Below are 20,190 nucleotides of genomic sequence, written 5' to 3' on the forward strand. Positions count from 1 at the left end.
TGCTTGCATTTTTTGATAAAGTTCCTCTTTAGCTTCTTGTATCTTGAATATCTTATAATTCTTATTATAATTCTTAGCAGACCAAGGCTGTTACAACTCCTATGTCAGAAGTTGTTTCACCTACAAAAAGTACTTTAAGGGCTGGGAGTTTTGGTGCTATTACTCTTCAGTTCTTAGTCATTATGTGATAATGTGTCTGGATGCTCATCTGTAAATGTTCAGGGTCTATTTCTTGATTGTGATCATGGCTTACTTTTATTTTAAGAACCAGAATTAGTAAAGAAACCTGAACCAGAAGTCCCAAAGCCAACTGTGGCTCCAGTTGAACAGAAAATATTGCCTCCATCAAAAGGTATACAGCAAAACTGGAAGAACTACTTCCTTGTATAAGTTAGTCTTTGATATTTGTGTGTTTGTTTGTTTGTTTTGTATATTCTTTTGTCATCATGTTTAAATGTTCTTTGACCAGTCCAGTTACACATTATTCCACATGTGCCTTTATTATTTTTGATTATTGTTATGGTATTGTTTTAATTAAAGAGCCAACAATTGAAAGGAAACCTGAGGCACCAAAGCCAAGTGTGGCTCCAGTTGAAAAGAAAATGCCTCCTTCAAAAGGTATTTAAAGTCACATTGTGGTAGAACTCTTTTCTGGTCTGTTTGTCAGTCTTTTGTATGTGTCTGCTTGTTTTGTTAATCTAATGATCTTTTTCTGTGCTCATCTTTACATTGTCTTTGTAGTATCTTTGTTTTATCTTTTATCTTATATTTGTTATTCTTGCTTGTGATTATGGCATTGTTTTATTTAAAGTGCCAACTGCTGAAGAGAAACCAGTTCCTGAAGTTCCAAAGCCAACTGTGGCTCCAGTAGAACAGAAAATAGTATCTCCTCCAAAAGGTATTTAAAGCAAAACTGGCAAAAATTTTTGCTAGTCTATAGTCTTTGGTATGACTTGTGGTTGTTCTTATTTGTGTTTATCTTTAAATGTTCCTTGTCCAGTCAAAAAACCTCTTCTTCAACATTTGTCTTCACTATATTTGGGTTGTGATTGTGGTATTATTTTATTTAAAGAGCCAACTATTGAAAAGGAACCATCTCCTGTGGCACCAAAGCCAACAGAAACTCCAATTGAAAAGAAAGTCTCTCCTATCACAGGTAGAGTCTCTGTTTTCATGTCTTCTTTGTCAATTGTTATTGTTGTTGGTGTTCCCTTGGGTTTTTAATGTGTCTTTGTGGTCTTCGATTTATTGTGTATTCTGCTTTTTTATAGTATCTTTTAAATCTTATGTTATTATATGTTTGTTTTAAAATACTAACTTTGACATTGTTTTTATGTTTCTTAATCAACATTATGGATGTGAGTTTTCTACTTTTGTATTCCACTTTGTTTAAACATATATACCTTAGGTTAGTATGCACATTCATAACAGGAAAATTAAGGCAAGCATTTACCTATTTACTAATTTTCATGTCCTTTCAAACCTGCAATACTTTATTTATTTCATAGAACTCCAAATGAGACGTTTAGTAGAATGTATGAGCTACTGTATTCTATACCATGATAGTGGATAGGGACCAGTGACTGTCAAGTTCCAGAAAATACTGACACAAAATTGCCTCATATGAGTAGTCTAGATGACTTGTGATTTATATTCAGAGTTTTTAAAAGTATTATTTTCTAAAATAGTATAAACAGGGTTGTGAAAGACATGAGGAGAGTAAATGATGATGGAATTGAAATTTTTGAGTGAATTCTCATTCTGAATTATGTGTGTTGGTATCGGTTTAATCTGAAATGATCTCTGAAACAGATGCAGACAAGGGCCCTGTTAAAGCTCCTGGACCAGCTCCCAAAGGTATGTTACTGTGTTACCTAAATGGCCCAAATTAATCTTCCAAGGTTTTATTATTAAACATATTCAAATTAGTTTTCAGGTATCATATTTCATATGTCCGCTTGTTGTAATGTTTGTTTTGTCTCATTATTGCTAGCTTATTATTTTTATTATTATTATTATTGCTCTATTTTTTTCTTTATTTGTATGCTGTACAGTTTGCTATTTATTAGGGTTGAGGTTAATTTCATCTTAATCCTGCATGTCAAAAAATAGTATAGTTTTTCATGTAGGTTACACTGATGACTTTAGCTTCAACCCTGCTGTGTAATATGTGTACAGGTGTCTTATGTCATGCTGATTGTACTGTCCATGTTATGTGATATTGTGATATTTATCACCTCAGAAACAACTAGCACTACACAAGCACTTCTTAAACAAAAGAGTAAAATTCACGTCAAGGAAGAAGAAAAATTGGAAATGCCAACCGTAAAGAAAGTAACCAGAAGATCAAAAGAACACCAGGAAGATCATGAAGTTATATCACTGAAAAGTGTTAATAAGATTCAGCGTGAAGAACCACCAAAAGAATCAGGGCAACTTCTTCAGAAAATTGAGAAATCTGAAATTGTTGGAGAGGAGATGGTGTATTCAAAGGCTGTTACTGAAGTCAAACTCACCAGCAGCTATGAAGTCACAAAAGATACTTGGTCATATGAAACTGCCACAAAAACTGAGAAAATATCAAACGGGGAGGGAAAGAAGATAGAACAGCACAAGGATGTTTGGGAGCAGAAAGGAATTACTCCTGAAATAGGAGGAAGAGATGAAGAAAATATGGGTAAACAAGAAACTAAAGTTCCAATGGAAGAGGAACCCAAGATACCACAGCCAAGTCTGAAAAAGGTAACCAAGTCAATATCTACTGAGAAAGAACAGGAAATTGTAAAATTAAAACCTGTCGAGAAATCAGATAAAGCTGTTGTAGGTCAACAAAAAGATAGCAACATAGACAGGAGCAAAGATAGTATTGGTGTCCAGAAACATAAAAGACTCATAAAGGATGAGCCTGTTTCAAAGAAGAAAATAGAGGTGACACCTACAGATCAAACAGCTAAAGAATCCATGATGCCAAAACCTGCTGTGGCTAAAGATGAAATCTCCAAAGAACATGAGAAATTTCCAAAGAAAGCTAACAGAATTCTATCGCAGGATGTGGAGCCAGAAATTGTGACACTGAAACCATTTTCAAAAGAATCTCATGCTGATGTAACCCCTGAAAAGGTTACTCAAGAACAAAAAGAGAAAAAGCCTGTAGATATTAAGCGCCCAGAGAGACCAGAAACGCATCATATCCTGAAGGAACCTCACATCCAGGTAAAAGAACCAGGAAAAAGTGAAAAAACATTTGAAGAGCCTGAAAAGATTGAAAAGCTAGAGTCACCCCATGATCATCCCATGAAGAGTACTACTACTCCAGAAAAGACAACACAGGAAGTTCCCAAGGAAGAGAAGGCAATAACTAAAAAGCGTGGAATTATTCCAAAGGATGAAGCGAAAAAAGAAGACATATTATTGAAACCCATAGAAGGAAAAACAATTGCACAGAAAACTCCTTCACCAAAGGTAGATAAACCTAGTCCTCAAGTCGCTTCACTGACAAAAAAGAGTCCAAAAGATGAAGATAAGCCTGCAATGTCAGAAAAGATTGGTCTTCCACCAAAAGAAATGAAGGGAATAGAACCCGGAGAGCTGAAAAAGACACCTTCACCAAAAGCAGAGATACCAAAACCTAAACCCACTGAATCCATTCCAATGGAAAGAAAGTCTAGTGTAAAATCACCCAAGAAGATTTCACCAAAAGATTCACTTGAGTCTGTAATTCTGAAGAAGGTTGCAAAGACAGTTTCCCCCAAAGAAGAAAAGACTACTCAGGAACCTCCTTTGAAAACAATTAAAGACAAAGTGCCAGTGGTGAAGGAGTTGTCTCCTAGTGTTTTACAGCTACAAAAGATTCCTACACAGCAAGAGGAGGTAGTTTATGAACATGAGCAGGAGGCTGTGAATGATGAAGATGAAGAAACTTGGGGATGGGAACTTGCTCCTAGGGACAGTTATGGATCCGAAACCTTTGATGACGGTTTGGAGGATGGGGCCGTTGAAACCCCAGGAATGGGTGACAAGAAAGGTGAGATGGTAGCACCAAAAGCTTACCATTGATCTCATCTCTCCCTACAGTCGTTCCAAATAATATCCACTCAACCCAACCTTCATTAAAACCCTTTAACAAGTGTCTTCTTTGTTCAGTGTTCTTTGATGTTTGTCCTTCCCTTGATTAGTTTGTTCTTTCATTCTTGATTTGTTGACCCTCTTGATAAAATGCTGTGTGTCTATCAGTCCTGTTCTGTCGTAAAACTGTTTGTCAGTATCACTTTCATTCCTTCATCTTCATTTGTCATTTTCGTTGTGGGTGTCATTTGTCCTGGGCCTTTTTCAAACTTGCTTTATTGTCTCATTAATCTGTTCACATATATTGTATAAGATATATATCATTTATCAACTAAACATTTTAGACCTATGTTGTTTTACCATTTCAAGCAAGTCAGTATAACATATTTCAAACAGATGGAAAACCTAAAGAGGAGCCCGCTCCAGGCAGAGGCAGAGGACTAAGACGTACGTTCATAATATACTGTACATTCATAATATGCATTTGTCATTTTACAGTGCAAGTGTTTGTTTTTGTCCATAATGATAGAACTAAATATTTTTCTTTTTATTGTAGCAAGACAAACTCCATCTCCTGGTGATGCTGGAAGGGGTAGAGGGAAACCTGGTGGTGGTGGAGACAAGCCTCCTGGAGAATCACCATTTGGTTTCCAGCTCAAAGCAGTCCCCTTGAAATTTGTGAAGGAGCTCCAGGACATTGTGTTGCAGGAGGCAGAGTCAATCGGCTCCTCGGCTGTATTTGAGTGTCAGATCTCTCCATCTACAGCTATCACTACCTGGATGAAAGATGGAAGCAATCTAAGGGAGAGTCCAAAGCACAAATTCACATCTGATGGCAAAGACCGCAAACTGCAAATCATTGATGTACAGCTTTCAGACACTGGAGAGTACACATGTGTTGCAAAGCTTGGCAACAAGGAGAAGACCTCAACAGCTAAACTTGTGGTAGAAGGTATTTGTGACTGCTATCTTTCAAAGCATTTCTAGTCACATAAAAAAAAAAAAAATGTATATGCTGTTGTCCTGTCTAAAGTCCATTATTGTTAATATGTTAGTACTAATAATGTATGATTGTTAAACTTAAATTGTTTCTATCATCTCATATAGAATTACCTGTCAAATTCACAAAGAATCTGGAAGAAGAGACCTCTGTGCTTAAGGGGCAGCCAATGTATTTGAACTGTGAGTTGAGCAAGGATAGAGATGTGGTCTGGAAGAAGAATGGAATAGAGATCAAGGAAATTCCCGGCAAAATTCAAATCAATATTATTGGGCTACAGCGTGCCATCACAATCCAGGACGCAAACGATGATGATGCTGGTCTTTACACGTGCGAGTGTGAAAACATCAAAACTCAAACTAATGTCAAGGTTATTGGTATGTATATGATTTTTTTTTTTTTTACTTTAATGTCTTTGGTAAATTTAGAGACGGTTTGAATTCACCCATGAATGTATTCAACAGAAATTGTAAGAGACTGGTTAGTGAAACCTTTGCGGGACCAGCATGTGAAACCCAAGGCCACTGCTACATTCAAGGGTGAGCTTTTCAAAGACACACCTAACTGGAAGTGGTACAAGGGTAATGATGAAATCCCTAATGAGCCTACAAATAAGACTGAGGTGAAGAAGGAGGGAAAAGAGATCACTCTTACAGTCAAAAATGCCCAGCCTGATGATGTTGCTGAGTATGCTGTGGAGGTTGAAGGCCGCAGATACGCAGCAAAACTAACACTTGGAGGTTGGTAAAAAACAAACAAAACAACAGCTGATGACTGTTAATTTCTGCTTACATTACCATCTTATAATGTTGTGTGTATGAACCTTTTAATCTCTATTCAGAACGTGAAGCTGAGATCTTGAAGCCTCTTGCTAGTGTGGAGGTGGTTGAAAAAACGGAGGCCAACTTTGACACTGAAATTTCAGAAGATGATGTGCCTGGAGAATGGAAACTGAGAGGGCAGGTTCTGACAAGATCACCAGTAAGTCTCTATTCAAGTGTGCTACAATATTAGTCATTACCTACTTTGGCTATATAAATAGCCAAACTCCCCTTTTTGAGATGTAGTTAGCTACACTATAAGCTACAAAGAAAAAAAAAGCTACTTAAGCTATTTAAGTCTTTTTAGATAACTATCAGATGATTAAAGTCATATATATATATATATATATATATATATATATATATATATATATATATATATATATATATATATATATACACATACAATTAGTATGACAATTCAATTAAACAGATATTTACACAAAATACTACTAAACCTATATTTTTCTGTGAAAAAAATGTAATTAAATTAGTTGTGCTGCTAGTTATAGTTAGTTACTCCCCAACATTATTAATACAGGTATGTGATTTTTTTATTATTATTTTTTTTTTTTTATAGCACATTGTTCAGCAAATTTGCTCATTCACAATTTTCTTCCTTTTTAGACATGTGACATCAGATCTGAGGGAACTAAACGATTCCTTACTATCAAAAATGTTCAGCTTGATCAGGCTGGTGAAGTTACATACCAAGCTCTGAATGCTGTGACAAGTGCTATGCTCACAGTCAAAGGTAAGAGAACCATGAATGTTTTTCTACAGCGTAAGAAAATGAAAATTCAAATTTACAAATGCAGATGAGTGACGATATGGACAATGTTCATTCATACTTACCAGAGTTGGAAATGGAATTCACAGTCCCATTGAAGGACGTTACTGTGCATGAAAAGAAACAGGCAAAGTTTGAGTGCTCCATCAATAAGGATGTGCCTAAAGTGATTTGGTTAAAGGGTTCTGATATTGTTACACAAGGAAATAAGTATGAAATCATTGATGACGGAAAGAAACACATACTTATTATTAATAACTGTGGCTTTGAGGATGAGGGAGAATACAGTATTGAGGTCTTGGGCAAATCATCAAAAGCAAAACTGATGGTAGAGGGTAAGTCTTAGTTATTATCTTGGTTAGTGAAGTGTTGGTCAAAATGCTTTCTGACACAATTTAACAAGGGTGTTTATTAATGAGCAGTCTAACAAATAGTAAATAGTAAACAAAAATCTTTAATAATAATCTAATAAATTCATTTTTTCTAATAAATTCACTAATAAATTCACCCATTATCCAAGTTTGCAGTATATTAATTTATTGCGCCCATAGTTTGTTGAATATTCATTTATTGCGCCCATTTGTTATGCACTGAACAAATGTCATAGGTATGAGGCTGAGCTTCACCTCAACATTAAAGGACCTAACTGTGAAGGAAGGTAAAACAGCTGTATTTGACCTTGAGCTTTCTCATGAGAATGTCCCCGTGACATGGTACAAAAATGAAATAAAAGTACATCCGAGCAGAACCGTGTTCACCAGCGTGGTGGGAAGGAGGCATACACTAGAAATTAAGGAAGTATCACTAGATGATACTTGCCTAATAAAAGCAGAGGCTAAAGGAATATCCACAATGGCTAAGCTGCTGGTAATAGGTAATTTTACCTTTATTTTACCCTTACATTTATTTGGTCAACTAATCTTGTTTTTTTCCCCCTCATTTCCCCACCATCATCTTTGCACCACAACAAAACCTTTTGTGTAGAGTATTACTCATTATATTTTAGTTTCTGAATATTATTAACAAAGCAACCTGTTTTTACAGAGGGTGATGCATATTTCACTTCCAAGTTGCAAGATTTCACCGCAGTCGAGAAAGATGAAGTCACATTCGACTGCGAGCTCAGTAGAGATGTTCCTGTGAAGTGGTTCCACAATGAAATTGAAATTAAAGCCTCCAAGATGATTATGATGAAAGTTGAAGGCAAACGAAGAATCCTTAATCTTAAAAAAGTTGAGAACAAAGAAAAAGGAGTATATGTTTGCGACTGTGGAACAGACAAGACTTCGGCAAACTTGAACATTGAAGGTCAGTAATTAAGGTTATATAACTAAAATGCAAAAACATTGCAACCTTTCAGGGGTGTGATGGGGTTTTATTTGTTAATTTTGGAATTCCAGCTCGTGACATCAAAGTGGTGCGACCCATATATGGCGTTGAGCTCTTTGATGGTGAGACGGCTCGTTTTGAGGTGGAAATCTCTGAAGATGATGTCCATGGCCAATGGAAACTGAAGGGCGAAGTCTTATCTTCTTCACCTGTGAGCAAATTTGCATCAAAAAATTAAAACATCTTTTTAAGAGACATCTTGCAAAATACTAAATATATTTTTCCTTATGTGCTTTTTGTTTAACAGGACGTTGAGATTATTGAGGATGGTGCAAAACATACATTAACACTCTACAACTGCAAAGTTTCCCAGTCTGGAGAGGTTACCTTCCAGGGAGCGAATGCTAAGTGCTCTGCAAATCTTAAAGTGAAAGGTAGTTTAAAATATAATGTGTGTGTGTGTGTATGTGTGTATATATATATATATATATATATATATATATATATATATATATATATATATATATATATATATATATATATATATATATATATATATATATAATATGCACAAATTATATTTTATTGAAAATGTCTTTAATGCAATTTCTTTCTGTATTATCTAATCTTTCTGTTCACCTCTATTATAGATTTGCCCATTTCTTTTGTCATGCCTTTGAGCGATGTACAAGTCTATGAAAAAGATGATGCCAGATTTGAAATTGAATTGTCAAGAGAAGCTAAGGTCGTCCGTTGGCTTAAGGGATCTCAGGAGTTGAAGGCTGATGAAAAGTTTGAAATCCTCGCAGAGAGAAAAAGACATATTCTAGTGGTCAAATCTGCTGCGTATGAGGATGAAGCTAAGTACATATTTGAGGCCGAGGACAAGAGAACATCTGCCAAACTTGTTATTCAGGGTAATAAAAAAGATTCTTGTTATGTGCAATATATAATACACAGTAATCACATTTCATTCAAACATTTTCTGATCTGCATTTATCGTTCTACTCAGGCATCCGTCTTGAGTTTGTCAGACCCATTAAAGATGTCACCGTTAAGGAGCGTGAGACTGCAGAATTCAGAATTGAACTCTCTCATGAGAAGATTCAAGTCATCTGGTACAAGAATGATGTGCGTTTGCATCCAAGCAAAGTGGTGCACCTGTCCGAGGATGGCAAAATCCATACTCTGTCCTTTAAAGAGGTGTCTATTGATGACACTTCTCTCATTAAAGTTGAGGCTCTTGGAAAAAGCTCTGAAGCAATGCTCACTGTACTTGGTAAGTGTTCATAATTTTTCCAGTTGCATACTTCTAATGAAACTTGATTCTACTTGGTCAGTTGTGGCACAAAGAGGTCAAACACTTTTGTAATGACCATAAACTGGTGCTGCTTTAATTAAAACCTTGCCGTCTCTTTTTTTTTTCTTTTTTTTCTCAAAACTTATACTTCAAACTTCAGTGAAAATTGTCATCTGAGGTGTTCAGTATTAATTTTATGGTGAGCATAAACAATTTGATAGAGAACTAGAAGCTCAGGAATGTTCATCTAAAGCCAGAAAAATGAAAACCTTGCTCAAAAGAACAAGTAAGAAATATGAGGCGGATAACAGAGATCTTAAATTAGAGGAAGCTAAATATGTTGACTGATCAACCCAGGCACATAATATTTTTTCTATGGACTAGTTACTCTATATGGGTTTATTTATATCCCTTTCAAAGACATTTTTGTATATTGGTAAATCATGTTAAAAATATCATGTTCTTTTCTATATCAACAGAGGGAGAAGCCTACTTTACCACCAAGTTGCAGGACTACACTGCAGTTGAGAAGGATGAGGTTGTCCTTATGTGTGAATTGAGCAAGTCATCTGCTCAGGTGAAATGGTTCAAAGATGGCAAGGAGATCATTCCCTCGAAGAACGTCATCATCAAAGCTGATGGAAAGAAACGTATCCTGACAGTAAAGAAGGCAGAGAAGGCCAACATTGGCGATTATGTGTGTGACTGTGGCTCTGACAAAACAACAGCCAAGCTTAACATTGAAGGTACTTTTCTTTCCATGTGTAGATTGATCGATTAAACTGAAAAAATCACTTTGAGCTACTATAACCTAGTCTCTCCTCCTCTCCTTCTTTTTTCTCTGCAGAACGTGATATTAAGATCGTCCGTCCACTGTACAGTGTGGAGGTCACAGAGACAGAGACTGCTCGCTTTGAGACAGAAATCTCTGAGGAGGATGTTCATGGAAACTGGAAACTCAAAGGAGATGCCCTGCACCAGTCTGCCGTAAGGGTTTCCTGCAGTGCATGTTGTTTTAAAATTATTTTTTAAATATTGTTTACATATTAAGCATATATTTTTAAGAACAAATTAAATGCGTTTGTTCCACCCAGGACTGTGAAATTAAGGAGGAAGGCACCAAGCACATGCTTATCCTTTACAATGTCCGCATGGATATGGCTGGTGGTGTAGACTTCAGTGCTGCTAATGCTAAATCGAGTGCTCAGCTCAGAGTTAAAGGTGAGAATTCTCATAGGTGAGCAAAAAAATAAGTATTTGGCCAACATTATTCTCTGTAACCATTTTTTTCTTTGTGATAAAAATAACCTGTTTGTGCAACCTTTTTTTTACATTGGGTGACAAACCAACCTGCATTCTTGTTTTACTAAGAAGAAAATGTTGAGTGACAGTAACAGATAACTTAGTGGGGGTTAGTCAGCAGCCAATAAGACTATTTTAGATGCCCCATTCCTTATCAGGAGAGGGTGGGAATGATTGGCAGAGCTGAAACATGCCTGTTAGTTTATCTGGCCACAGGCAGTGCAAGGAATCTCAATATGTTAATGATGCAGAGCCTTGTGTGATAAACTGGAAAACCGAATAGTACTTTCAAGTTTGCAAATTGTAGCCTAGTGACAGAGAACAATGACAACTTGAAGTAGTAGGATTGTTTCTTGGCATTATTGAAGATGGCCTTTTCTTCTTCTGAAGCACGCACAATTGGCCTTCTGCGACCTCTTCGGGATGTCACTGTTACTGCTGGAGAGACTGCCACCTTTGACTGTGAGCTCTCATATGAAGATATTCCTGTTGAATGGTTTGTTGGCTCAACAAAGATGGAGCCAAGTGATAGGGTAAGATACTTTTCTTTAGATTTCAGCAATTTAATCTTTAATCATTAAGTGGGGCATTTTTCAGTTTAGTTTTAACCATGTCAATCTTTTAAGATTTTATTGTCATTTCAGCTGAAGTTATGTCAAAATTGTAAGAGACTATAACAATGTACATTATATACTGACTGTAATATATAGTTCTATAACTACATAGTATGTATATTTAGTTTTTTTAGGGTGACAATTCCAAGTGAAAAGTCTTTATATAAATATGTTCTACATATAAGGACTTCCAGCAGTACTTACTGGTTTTGAGATAACACTGGGCCATTTTGCCCTGCAGGCGCCCTTCTGGTTATTTTTAACTGCTTCAAGAGTGTTGTTGAAGTGCTGGTATAGTGAACTTCATAATCCTTAGACTTTTGATAAAAATATATATTTCTAATACTTCTCATTCCTAATGCATTAGTTGTTTCACATAGCTTAACATATAACTAAAAAAAAAAAAAAAAGATAATTTTGTTCTATAATTTAAAGACATCAAATTTTCTTTGATTTTTTTGCTATTTCCTTAACTCTTCCCCACCAGTGTTTTTTATTTATTTATTTTTTAAAGATTGCCAGTCAGTGCCATCATTTTTGATAATCCAGTAATTTTTGATAAGTTTCACAAAAACTTCATGGCCCCAAAATATTTTGTTGTATCTGAACATGCAGTATATCAAAAGAAAGAATAGAGCTTCTGCATTAAAAACAAAACAATGTCCTCAAAGCTTCAGAGTCCTATACCATTTTCTGGGTCAACATTTCATTCAGTAAAGTTAGTCAGTTTTGATTTATATGCTGTTTAATGTTTGGTAATTGCATTGGATTCTGTATTCATACGAAGATGCATAATAGCGCCCCCTGCTAGATAACAGTGAAAACAGGGATTGCCGGAAAATTCAGTCAATGGCAGGGCGATGTTGGGTCATAAATGACAATTCTGTCAATGTCGGGGAAAGAGTTTATATTTGCTTTTGAAATGTTGTTGCATAAATAAGAAAAGAGCAATTGATAATTGATAACATTGTTGTGTACAGGTGGTCACCAGAGTAGAAGGGAGACTGCATTCCCTGACTCTGAGAGATGTCAAGATGACAGAGGCTGGAGAAGTGAAACTTACTGCAAAGGACTTTGTGACCCAGGCCAAACTTACTGTGAATGGTAATTAAATAAATAAATAAGATTTAATAATAAAATTAGTATTTTAGATACTATTATTTGTATATTGATATTTTGAATTTTTTAATATTTTTAATTTTAATTTTAAAGTTTTGTCATTTTTATTATTTAACAGATAAAGATAATTAAAGATATAGATTTAGTACTTATTAATTTATATTTACATTTGAGTACATTTCCATTATTGTTTTAAATAATGAAAAATGAAAAATAAGTTGTTTTATATTTTATGTTTAAATGTTTATTTTATTTCAATTAAGTAACTTTTTGTTTTTAAGCTAACTATAATATCAGTGGAAAATTTGTGCAAACCTATAATGTTTGTTTACCTATATACTAGGGCTGTCAAATAATTAATCATGATTAATCAATACAAAATAAAAGTTTGAGTTTGCATAATATATGTGGGTGTAGTGTGTGTAATTAATATGTATATATAAATACACACAAATTAATGTATATATTTAAGAGAAATATGGTATTTATGTACAAGATATTTTTATTTATATATAATATATAATATATAAAACTATAAATTAATACATATACTTGTAAATATTTCTCAAATATATACATGAATGCATTTATATATACATATTAATTACACACACTACACCCACATATATTATGCAAACTCAAACTTTTATTTTGTATTGATTAATCATGATTAATTATTTGACAGCCCTACTATATACATGTATCTATGAGGTTGTTTTTGTAGTAGTTGTCATAAATAGAGCTTGCTTAGAGATTCACATTACCATATTCTATATCACAGAGCCACCAGTTGAGTTCACCAAGCCCTTGGAGGACCAGACTGTTGAGGAGGAAGCCACAGCTATTCTGGAGTGTGAACTGTCCAGGGAGAAGGCTGATGTGAAATGGTTCAGAGATGGACAGGAAATTCGTAAAACCAAGAAGTATGAGATGGTGGCTGAGGGACGCATAAGGAGGCTGATCATCAAGGAGTGTAGTCTTGATGATTCCAAGACATATACCTGTGATGCGAAGGAGTTCAAGACATCTGCTTTCTTAAACGTTGAACGTAAGTTTTCAGGCAAAAATCTGATGTGTAGAAACTTGAATAAAGCCAACTATCGTAAAGAAATAAAATGAACAACAGTGCATTTGTGTAATGCATATGCCTAATATCTATTTTCAGCTCCATTTGTTGAATTCAGTAAGCCTCTTCATGATGTTGAGGTTAAGGAGAAGGAAACTGCTAAGTTTGAATGCGAAGTGTCCCGTGAAAGTGCCAAGGTATTTATTTATTTTTTTTACAAAAATCTGTGTGGACCAGGCCCAAAAGTCTGATACTACTAGTGAATCTGTTTCTGATTTACATTTTCATAATTTAATACAATTGTTTTTTTACAAGTTATATTATTATCATATCAATTTGAGTGAAAAGTTCAATTGAAAAATTTGCAAAAGTTTAAGTTTTACAATAAGTACTTTTACAGCAGCATGCTGAGAGCGTATTGATTCATAATTGTTTGTTGCACAGGTCCGCTGGTTCAAAGATGGCGCTGAGATCAGAAAAGGCAAAAAGTATGAGATTATTGCCAAGGGATTACAGCGTATTCTCATCATCAGTAAGGCAGTGTTTGATGATGAGGCAGAATATGAATGTGATGCAAGGACATCCAAATCCTCTGGAATGCTGACAGTTGTTGGTGAGTTTTATTTCAGTCATTATTCTACAATTAAGCTAAAATACAGAAAGGAATTACAATTCCTTTTGCCTTGCAGAGGAGGAAGCTAGATTCACAAAGAACCTGTCCAATGTTGAGGGCACGGAAACCGACAGCGTTAAGATGATTTGTGAGGTCTCCAAACCCAGTGCAGAGGTTACATGGTACAAGGGTGACCAGGAGATCCCTGAGGGTGGTAGATATGAACATATTGCAGAAGGGAGAAAGAGAATTCTCATCATACAAGACCTCCGTATGGATGATGCTGGGGAGTACCACTGCAAACTGCCTGCTTCAGAAACAAAAGGAACTCTAAAGATCAGTGGTACGTTTTAAGCTTAGATTCTTTCAAACTCGCTGTTGTAATAAAGTCCTACAAGCCCAGGGTTCCCATGGTCATGTAAAAACCATGTAAGAAAGTATGGAATTTTAAAATTGTGATTTTCAGGCAAATCCAATATCCATTGATCTCAAATGACTGGAAAAGTCAAAGTTTAAAGATGTGGGAATCCTGATGCATTGAATAATCTCACTGATAATTTAATTAGGCATTGATTTACTGAAAACTGACTCTGTTTATTGTTTTAGAGTTGGCAGCTGAATTCATTGCTAGGCCCCAAAACCAAGAGGCAGTTGAAGGTGAAAAGGCTGAGTTTGTTTGCTCAGTATCTAAGGAAAATTATGAAGTTAAATGGTTCAAAGGAGACAAAGAACTTACAACTGATGACAAGTATGAAATTGTCATTGATGGCAAGAGGAGGGCGCTCATTGTCAAAAACTGCGAGCTAAAAGATGAGGGTGCATTCACTGCCCACATTGGCTCTGTAAAGGCTTCAGCAGATTTGTTGGTGATTGGTAAGGTTTTCTTTTTTAGTATATTTTTCTATAATATGTTTTAGTACAACAGGTTTCCAAAGTTCAATTTTGAATTACTGTTTTAAATAGGACTAAAACTGGTACCTTTGCTTGTCTCCTTAGAAAAACTGAGGATAATCACTCCCCTCAAGGATGCCAAAGTAAAGGAAGGACAAGAGATTGTCCTTAACTGTGAGGTGAACTCAGAGGGAGCTAAAGCCAAATGGATGAAGAACGACGAGATATTGTTTGAGAGTAGCAAGTTTGTTATGGCTCAGAGAGACACTGTGTTCTCTCTGAGAATCAAAGCTGCAGAAAAGTCGGATGAAGCCAGCTACACCATTACACTGACAAACCAACGCGGAGAACAGGCCAAGTGCTCTGCTAACATCAATGTACTAGGTGCGTCATTATTATATGTCTACCTTTTATACCATGTGTAATTTGACAGAAGTAAATGCAGAATGCTTATATGTTTTTTTGCATTTACAGAGGAAGCCCTCAAGATCATTGAGCCGCTAGAGGACTGTGAAATAGAGGAAAAGAAGACCATTACTTTTACTTGCAAAGTGAATAGACCAAATGTGACAGTCCAGTGGATGAAGGCCGGTCAAGAGATCACTTTCAGCAAACGTATTCTGTATCGTGTTGACAAGGACAAGCACACTCTGACCATTAAGGACTGCAGCCTTGCAGATGAAGGTGAATACACTGTAGTTGCTGGTGCTGATAAGTCCACAGCAGAACTGGTCATCAGTGAGGCACCCACTGATTTCTCCGCTCAACTCAGAGACCAAACCATCACAGAGTTTGAGGATGCTGAGTTCACTTGCAAATTGTCAAAGGAAAAAGCCCTTGTTAAATGGTACAGGAACGGACGTGAAATCAGAGAAGGACCAAGGTTAGTTTTGAACCATGAAACTATGAAAAAGTACTCTGTGATAATGTGAAAACTTTTGCTAATGGTCATGATCTTTTTAGATATCATATGGAGAAAGATGGAAAAGAATGCAAACTTGTAGTCAAAGAGTGCAGACCAGATGATGAATGTGAATATGCCTGTGGAGTGGAAGATAAAAGGTCAAGGGCACGTCTCTTTGTTGAAGGTAATTTTTTTCACAGCCTCTTTCTGGTATCCATGTTCATATTGCCCAATTATTTGATATGCTCATGGCGTGCGTCTTTTCTTTCTTCAACAGAGATTCCAGTGGAAATCGTCAGACCTCCCACAGATGTATTCGAGCCTCCAGGATCCGATATTGTGTTTGAGGCTGAACTGAATAAGGACAGAGTTGAGGTCAGATGGATGAGGAACAACATGGTCATTGTCCAGGGTGACAAATACCAGATGATCAGTGAGGGCAAAGTTCATAGACTGCAGGTCTGTGAGATCAGACCCCGTGATCAGGGAGAATACAGAATAGTTGCCAAGGAGAAGGATGCTAGAGCCAAGCTTGAGCTTGCAGGTAGGAAGAGTCAGTGTTAATGCAATTTGGTTTTTCATATCAAGGGACATTTTTGTTAATGTCATGTACTTTTCCTTACAGCTATTCCAAAGATCAAGACCACAGATCAGAACCTCGTAACAGATGCTGGAAAGCCTTTTGTGATGACGATTCCCTACGATGCTTATCCTCGTGCTGAGGCGGAATGGTTTTACAATGACATCAGCCTACCTGGGCAAAACATTGACACATCTAATGAACGGACAGAGTACAGGCTCAAGGACCCAAAGAAGTCAGACAAGGGTCGTTACAAGATTGTCATCAAGAACAAGCACGGAAAGGGAGAGGCGTTCATTAATCTCGATGTTATTGGTGAGTAGGATGATCTAGAGACTAGATTATCTACAGACAAATTTAAGTGTTCTAGATGTCTAATAAAAGTGTTGTTGTAGATGTTCCGGGACCTGTGAAGAACCTGCATGTTGTTGACACTGCTGATGGTGAGGTCAGCCTTGCTTGGGATGAACCAGAAAGTGATGGCGGAAGCAAGATTTTGGCTTATGTTGTTGAGAGACGAGATGTCAAACGCAAGACCTGGACAATGGCCACAGACCGTGCTGACATTCCAGAGTATTGTGTTGGTGGACTGCAGAGGGACAACATGTATTTCTTCCGTGTATGTGCTCGCAATAGAGTTGGAAATGGAGAGACTGTTACCACAGATGAGGCAGTTCGAGCCAAGAACAAATTTGGTGAGCTGTGCTTTAGTTTATTTCTTCATTCGTTTGTTAAGTCTGATATCACGCACCACCGTTTCCATGTCCAAATGATGCCAAAATGCAAACAATGAACTGTGTTAATATACATCCACAGTGCGCTGTAATACCACAGAAAAATCTTGATCCACATAACCGAAATCTCAGATAACCAGACAATGATTCATTTTTTATGAATCGTTGAAATGTTAGTGTCCGGGAGGCTGTGAGTCTAGAGACTGTAGTGTATACTGAGTTGTTTTTTTTTTAGTTTTTTTTTTAAAAGGCTTAGCTTAAATGTGTGATATGAATAAATGGTGCTCATAAATGGCTATTGAAATAGAAGCTTGGACCAAAAAAGTGTACATCCCTACATCACGAAGCTTAACAAGCGGAATGTCTGGTAATAGTTGAGACTGTAACAACTAATCTTAGATTGTCTTAAAAATATTTTTATTCATTCATGTGCTTCTAACAGATGTGCCTGATGCACCTCAGAAGGTTATGGTTGGAGTTGTCAATAGGTTGGGTGCCACGGTGTCCTGGGAACCACCACTGTTTGATGGAGGATCTGAGATCACATCTTATATCATTGAACTCCGTGACAGAACCTCTCTGAAATGGGAGCCTGCTATGGTGGTCAAAGCTGAGGATCGCACAGCCACACTCAATGATGTTGTTGAAAACAAGGAGTACATCTTCAGGGTCAGAGCTGAGAACAAAGCTGGAATTGGACAGCCAAGCACTGCCACAGATCCAGTGAAGATTATGGATCCCATTGGTTAGTAATGTTTATATTTTTTTCATCCTCTAAGAGTTGTTGCAAAACCCAGTGTCAAACTTTCTATTTTTTCTCCTATTACAGAGAGGCCAAGTCCACCTCTGAACTTCAACTACACAAATCAGACCAAAGACTCAGTTCAGCTGTCATGGGAAACACCCATCAGCAATGGAGGCAGCATGATTACAGGCTACATCATTGAGAAGTGTGAAGATGGCACTGACAAGTGGCTGAGATGTAACGCAAGGCTTTGCCCTGACCTTTACTACAGGGTATGTCATTTTGACAAATTTTGCATTTTGAATTTAACAATACTAATTTATAATCTTATGAAAAGTTTATTTTGTTTTATAATGTGTTCACTTATGTATCCTATGTCCTATATTAAGGTTTCTGGACTGAAGTTTGGTCAGAAATATCACTACAGAGTTTGTGCAGAAAATGCTGCTGGGGTGTCTGATCCAGCCGATGCACTTGGGCCACTTTTAGCCGATGATCCTCATTGTAAGTTATTTTAACTTTAGACATTTTCCCTCAAAGGCAATATGTATATATATATATTTTTTCAAATATAAATATACTTTATTTTAAATGTTTTCTCAATTTTATTTCTGCCCTTAGTGGGTCCCACCATGGACCTCAGTGGTTTCGCAAATGGTCTAGAGGTCATTGTCCCCAATGCTCTTATCATCCGAGTTCCCATCACGGGATATCCCGTGCCTAAACCCAAGTGGACATTTGGTGACAAAGAGCTCACCACAGGTGACCGTGTTTCCATGGTCACAAAGCCTACATACACCGAACTGGTTGTTACGCCAAGTGTACGTCCAGACAAAGGAACATATACCTTACAGCTGGAGAATGATGTGACAACTGTATCTGGAGAGATCGAAGTCAATGTTATTGGTATGCAAATTTTCATTTTAATATATTGTTTTTGGTTTTGCACAACAATTAATGTGCAATCCTATTTTTGCACCTTTCAGCATGTCCAAGTGCACCCAAAGACTTCAAAGTTGCAGAGGTGACCAGACAGCATGTGCATCTAATGTGGGAAGCACCAGAGCATGATGGAGGCAGCCCTGTAAATGGGTACAATATTGAGAAAAGAGAGGTTTCCCGCAAGACCTGGGTCAAGGTGAGGTGTTTTTAACAGTTACTGTATTTGTACTTTACAGTATTTGTACACTCAGTGAAACATTAGGTTCTAACAGCATCTACACTTCAGGTGATGTCAGGCATACAGGACCTTGAGTACACTGTCACAGATGTCATTGAGGGCAAGGAGTACTTGTTCAGTGTTATTGCTTGCAACAAATGTGGACCAGGAGAGCCAGCATACATTGATGAACCTGTTAATGTGTCCTCACCAGCCAGTAAGTTTTAAAAAGTGTTACACACAGGCACAATGTTTGTATAATTCTCTCTCTCATATATATAATATATGTACATATACACTGTATGACCGATGAAACTTGTTTGAAATACAGCTGTGCCTGACCCTCCTGAGAACCTGAAATGGAGGGACAAATCAGCAAAGGGCATCTTCCTTCTTTGGGAACCTCCCAGATATGATGGTGGTGCTGCGGTCAAGGGCTACATTGTTGATAAATGTCAGCGTGGCACTGACAAATGGGAAGCCTGTGGAGATCCCATACCTGAGCTTAAGTGAGTGGTGATTCTTCATGTGCATCCCCATAATGGAACATAGTGTTCTAAAGCATATAATTGTGTTTAATAATTGTTCAGATACATCTGTAATCTGTGTCATTATACATATCCCAGGTTGCAGGTGACTGGTCTTATTGAAGGTCAATGGTATGCTTACCGTGTTAGAGCAGTGAACAGACTTGGAGCCAGCCGACCATGCAAGGCTACAGACGAGATCCTTGCCGTTGATCCTAAAGGTTAGTGATCTAGATTCACCTATATAATAGTTAAATTATAGTTAGAATCTGCTATATTCAAATTTTTATTATTTTACAGAGCCACCAGAGATCCAGCTGGATGTGAAGCTTCTTGCAGGCTTGACTGCCAGGGCTGGCACTAAGATTGACCTGCCTGCTGATGTGCTTGGCAAGCCAGAGCCAAGAGTGAAATGGACAAAGGCTGATCTTGTCCTGAAACCAGAGGATAGGATTAGCATTGACACAAAACCTGGACACTCCACACTTTCCATTGCAAACACAACCAGATCTGATACAGCCACCTATATCATTGAGGCTGTCAACACTAGTGGCCGTGCCACTGCAACTGTTGACGTCAACATTCTTGGTAGGGTGTTGCTCCATATAATCTGTAATTTCTGCTCAATGCA

The 20,190-nt window shown here is 36.9% G+C and overlaps 1 protein-coding gene across 3 annotated transcripts in view; it reads left to right on the forward strand.

Moving 5' to 3' along the window:
- Positions 1 to 20,190, forward strand: part of ttn.1 (titin, tandem duplicate 1) — a 135,765-nt gene that overhangs the window by 42,757 nt on the left and 72,818 nt on the right. For 2 of the 3 annotated variants that reach the window (XM_067409306.1, XM_067409307.1), the window contains 43 exons: positions 266 to 352; positions 541 to 618; positions 812 to 898; positions 1,073 to 1,156; positions 1,813 to 1,857; positions 4,462 to 4,512; positions 4,622 to 5,017; positions 5,173 to 5,442; positions 5,530 to 5,805; positions 5,907 to 6,046; positions 6,514 to 6,640; positions 6,745 to 7,011; positions 7,284 to 7,550; positions 7,721 to 7,984; positions 8,077 to 8,216; positions 8,313 to 8,439; positions 8,656 to 8,922; positions 9,018 to 9,284; positions 9,785 to 10,051; positions 10,153 to 10,292; positions 10,400 to 10,526; positions 10,998 to 11,140; positions 12,202 to 12,325; positions 13,122 to 13,388; positions 13,506 to 13,603; positions 13,851 to 14,019; positions 14,096 to 14,362; positions 14,626 to 14,892; positions 15,016 to 15,294; positions 15,385 to 15,793; positions 15,874 to 15,998; positions 16,092 to 16,358; positions 16,440 to 16,709; positions 16,790 to 17,089; positions 17,571 to 17,873; positions 17,958 to 18,145; positions 18,263 to 18,377; positions 18,495 to 18,779; positions 18,860 to 19,011; positions 19,102 to 19,249; positions 19,364 to 19,541; positions 19,659 to 19,780; positions 19,860 to 20,147. In XM_067409306.1, coding sequence (XP_067265407.1) covers positions 266 to 352; positions 541 to 618; positions 812 to 898; positions 1,073 to 1,156; positions 1,813 to 1,857; positions 4,462 to 4,512; positions 4,622 to 5,017; positions 5,173 to 5,442; positions 5,530 to 5,805; positions 5,907 to 6,046; positions 6,514 to 6,640; positions 6,745 to 7,011; positions 7,284 to 7,550; positions 7,721 to 7,984; positions 8,077 to 8,216; positions 8,313 to 8,439; positions 8,656 to 8,922; positions 9,018 to 9,284; positions 9,785 to 10,051; positions 10,153 to 10,292; positions 10,400 to 10,526; positions 10,998 to 11,140; positions 12,202 to 12,325; positions 13,122 to 13,388; positions 13,506 to 13,603; positions 13,851 to 14,019; positions 14,096 to 14,362; positions 14,626 to 14,892; positions 15,016 to 15,294; positions 15,385 to 15,793; positions 15,874 to 15,998; positions 16,092 to 16,358; positions 16,440 to 16,709; positions 16,790 to 17,089; positions 17,571 to 17,873; positions 17,958 to 18,145; positions 18,263 to 18,377; positions 18,495 to 18,779; positions 18,860 to 19,011; positions 19,102 to 19,249; positions 19,364 to 19,541; positions 19,659 to 19,780; positions 19,860 to 20,147 — 8,538 coding nt within the window. Of the gene's footprint in view, positions 1 to 265; positions 353 to 540; positions 619 to 811; positions 899 to 1,072; positions 1,157 to 1,812; positions 1,858 to 2,242; positions 4,025 to 4,461; positions 4,513 to 4,621; positions 5,018 to 5,172; positions 5,443 to 5,529; positions 5,806 to 5,906; positions 6,047 to 6,513; positions 6,641 to 6,744; positions 7,012 to 7,283; positions 7,551 to 7,720; positions 7,985 to 8,076; positions 8,217 to 8,312; positions 8,440 to 8,655; positions 8,923 to 9,017; positions 9,285 to 9,784; positions 10,052 to 10,152; positions 10,293 to 10,399; positions 10,527 to 10,997; positions 11,141 to 12,201; positions 12,326 to 13,121; positions 13,389 to 13,505; positions 13,604 to 13,850; positions 14,020 to 14,095; positions 14,363 to 14,625; positions 14,893 to 15,015; positions 15,295 to 15,384; positions 15,794 to 15,873; positions 15,999 to 16,091; positions 16,359 to 16,439; positions 16,710 to 16,789; positions 17,090 to 17,570; positions 17,874 to 17,957; positions 18,146 to 18,262; positions 18,378 to 18,494; positions 18,780 to 18,859; positions 19,012 to 19,101; positions 19,250 to 19,363; positions 19,542 to 19,658; positions 19,781 to 19,859; positions 20,148 to 20,190 lie in introns of all 3 variants that reach the window. The other variant, XM_067409305.1, reaches the window with a different exon arrangement.

Source organism: Chanodichthys erythropterus, chromosome 14, assembly GCF_024489055.1.
Source record: "Chanodichthys erythropterus isolate Z2021 chromosome 14, ASM2448905v1, whole genome shotgun sequence".
Taxonomy (NCBI): Eukaryota; Metazoa; Chordata; class Actinopteri; order Cypriniformes; family Xenocyprididae; genus Chanodichthys; species Chanodichthys erythropterus.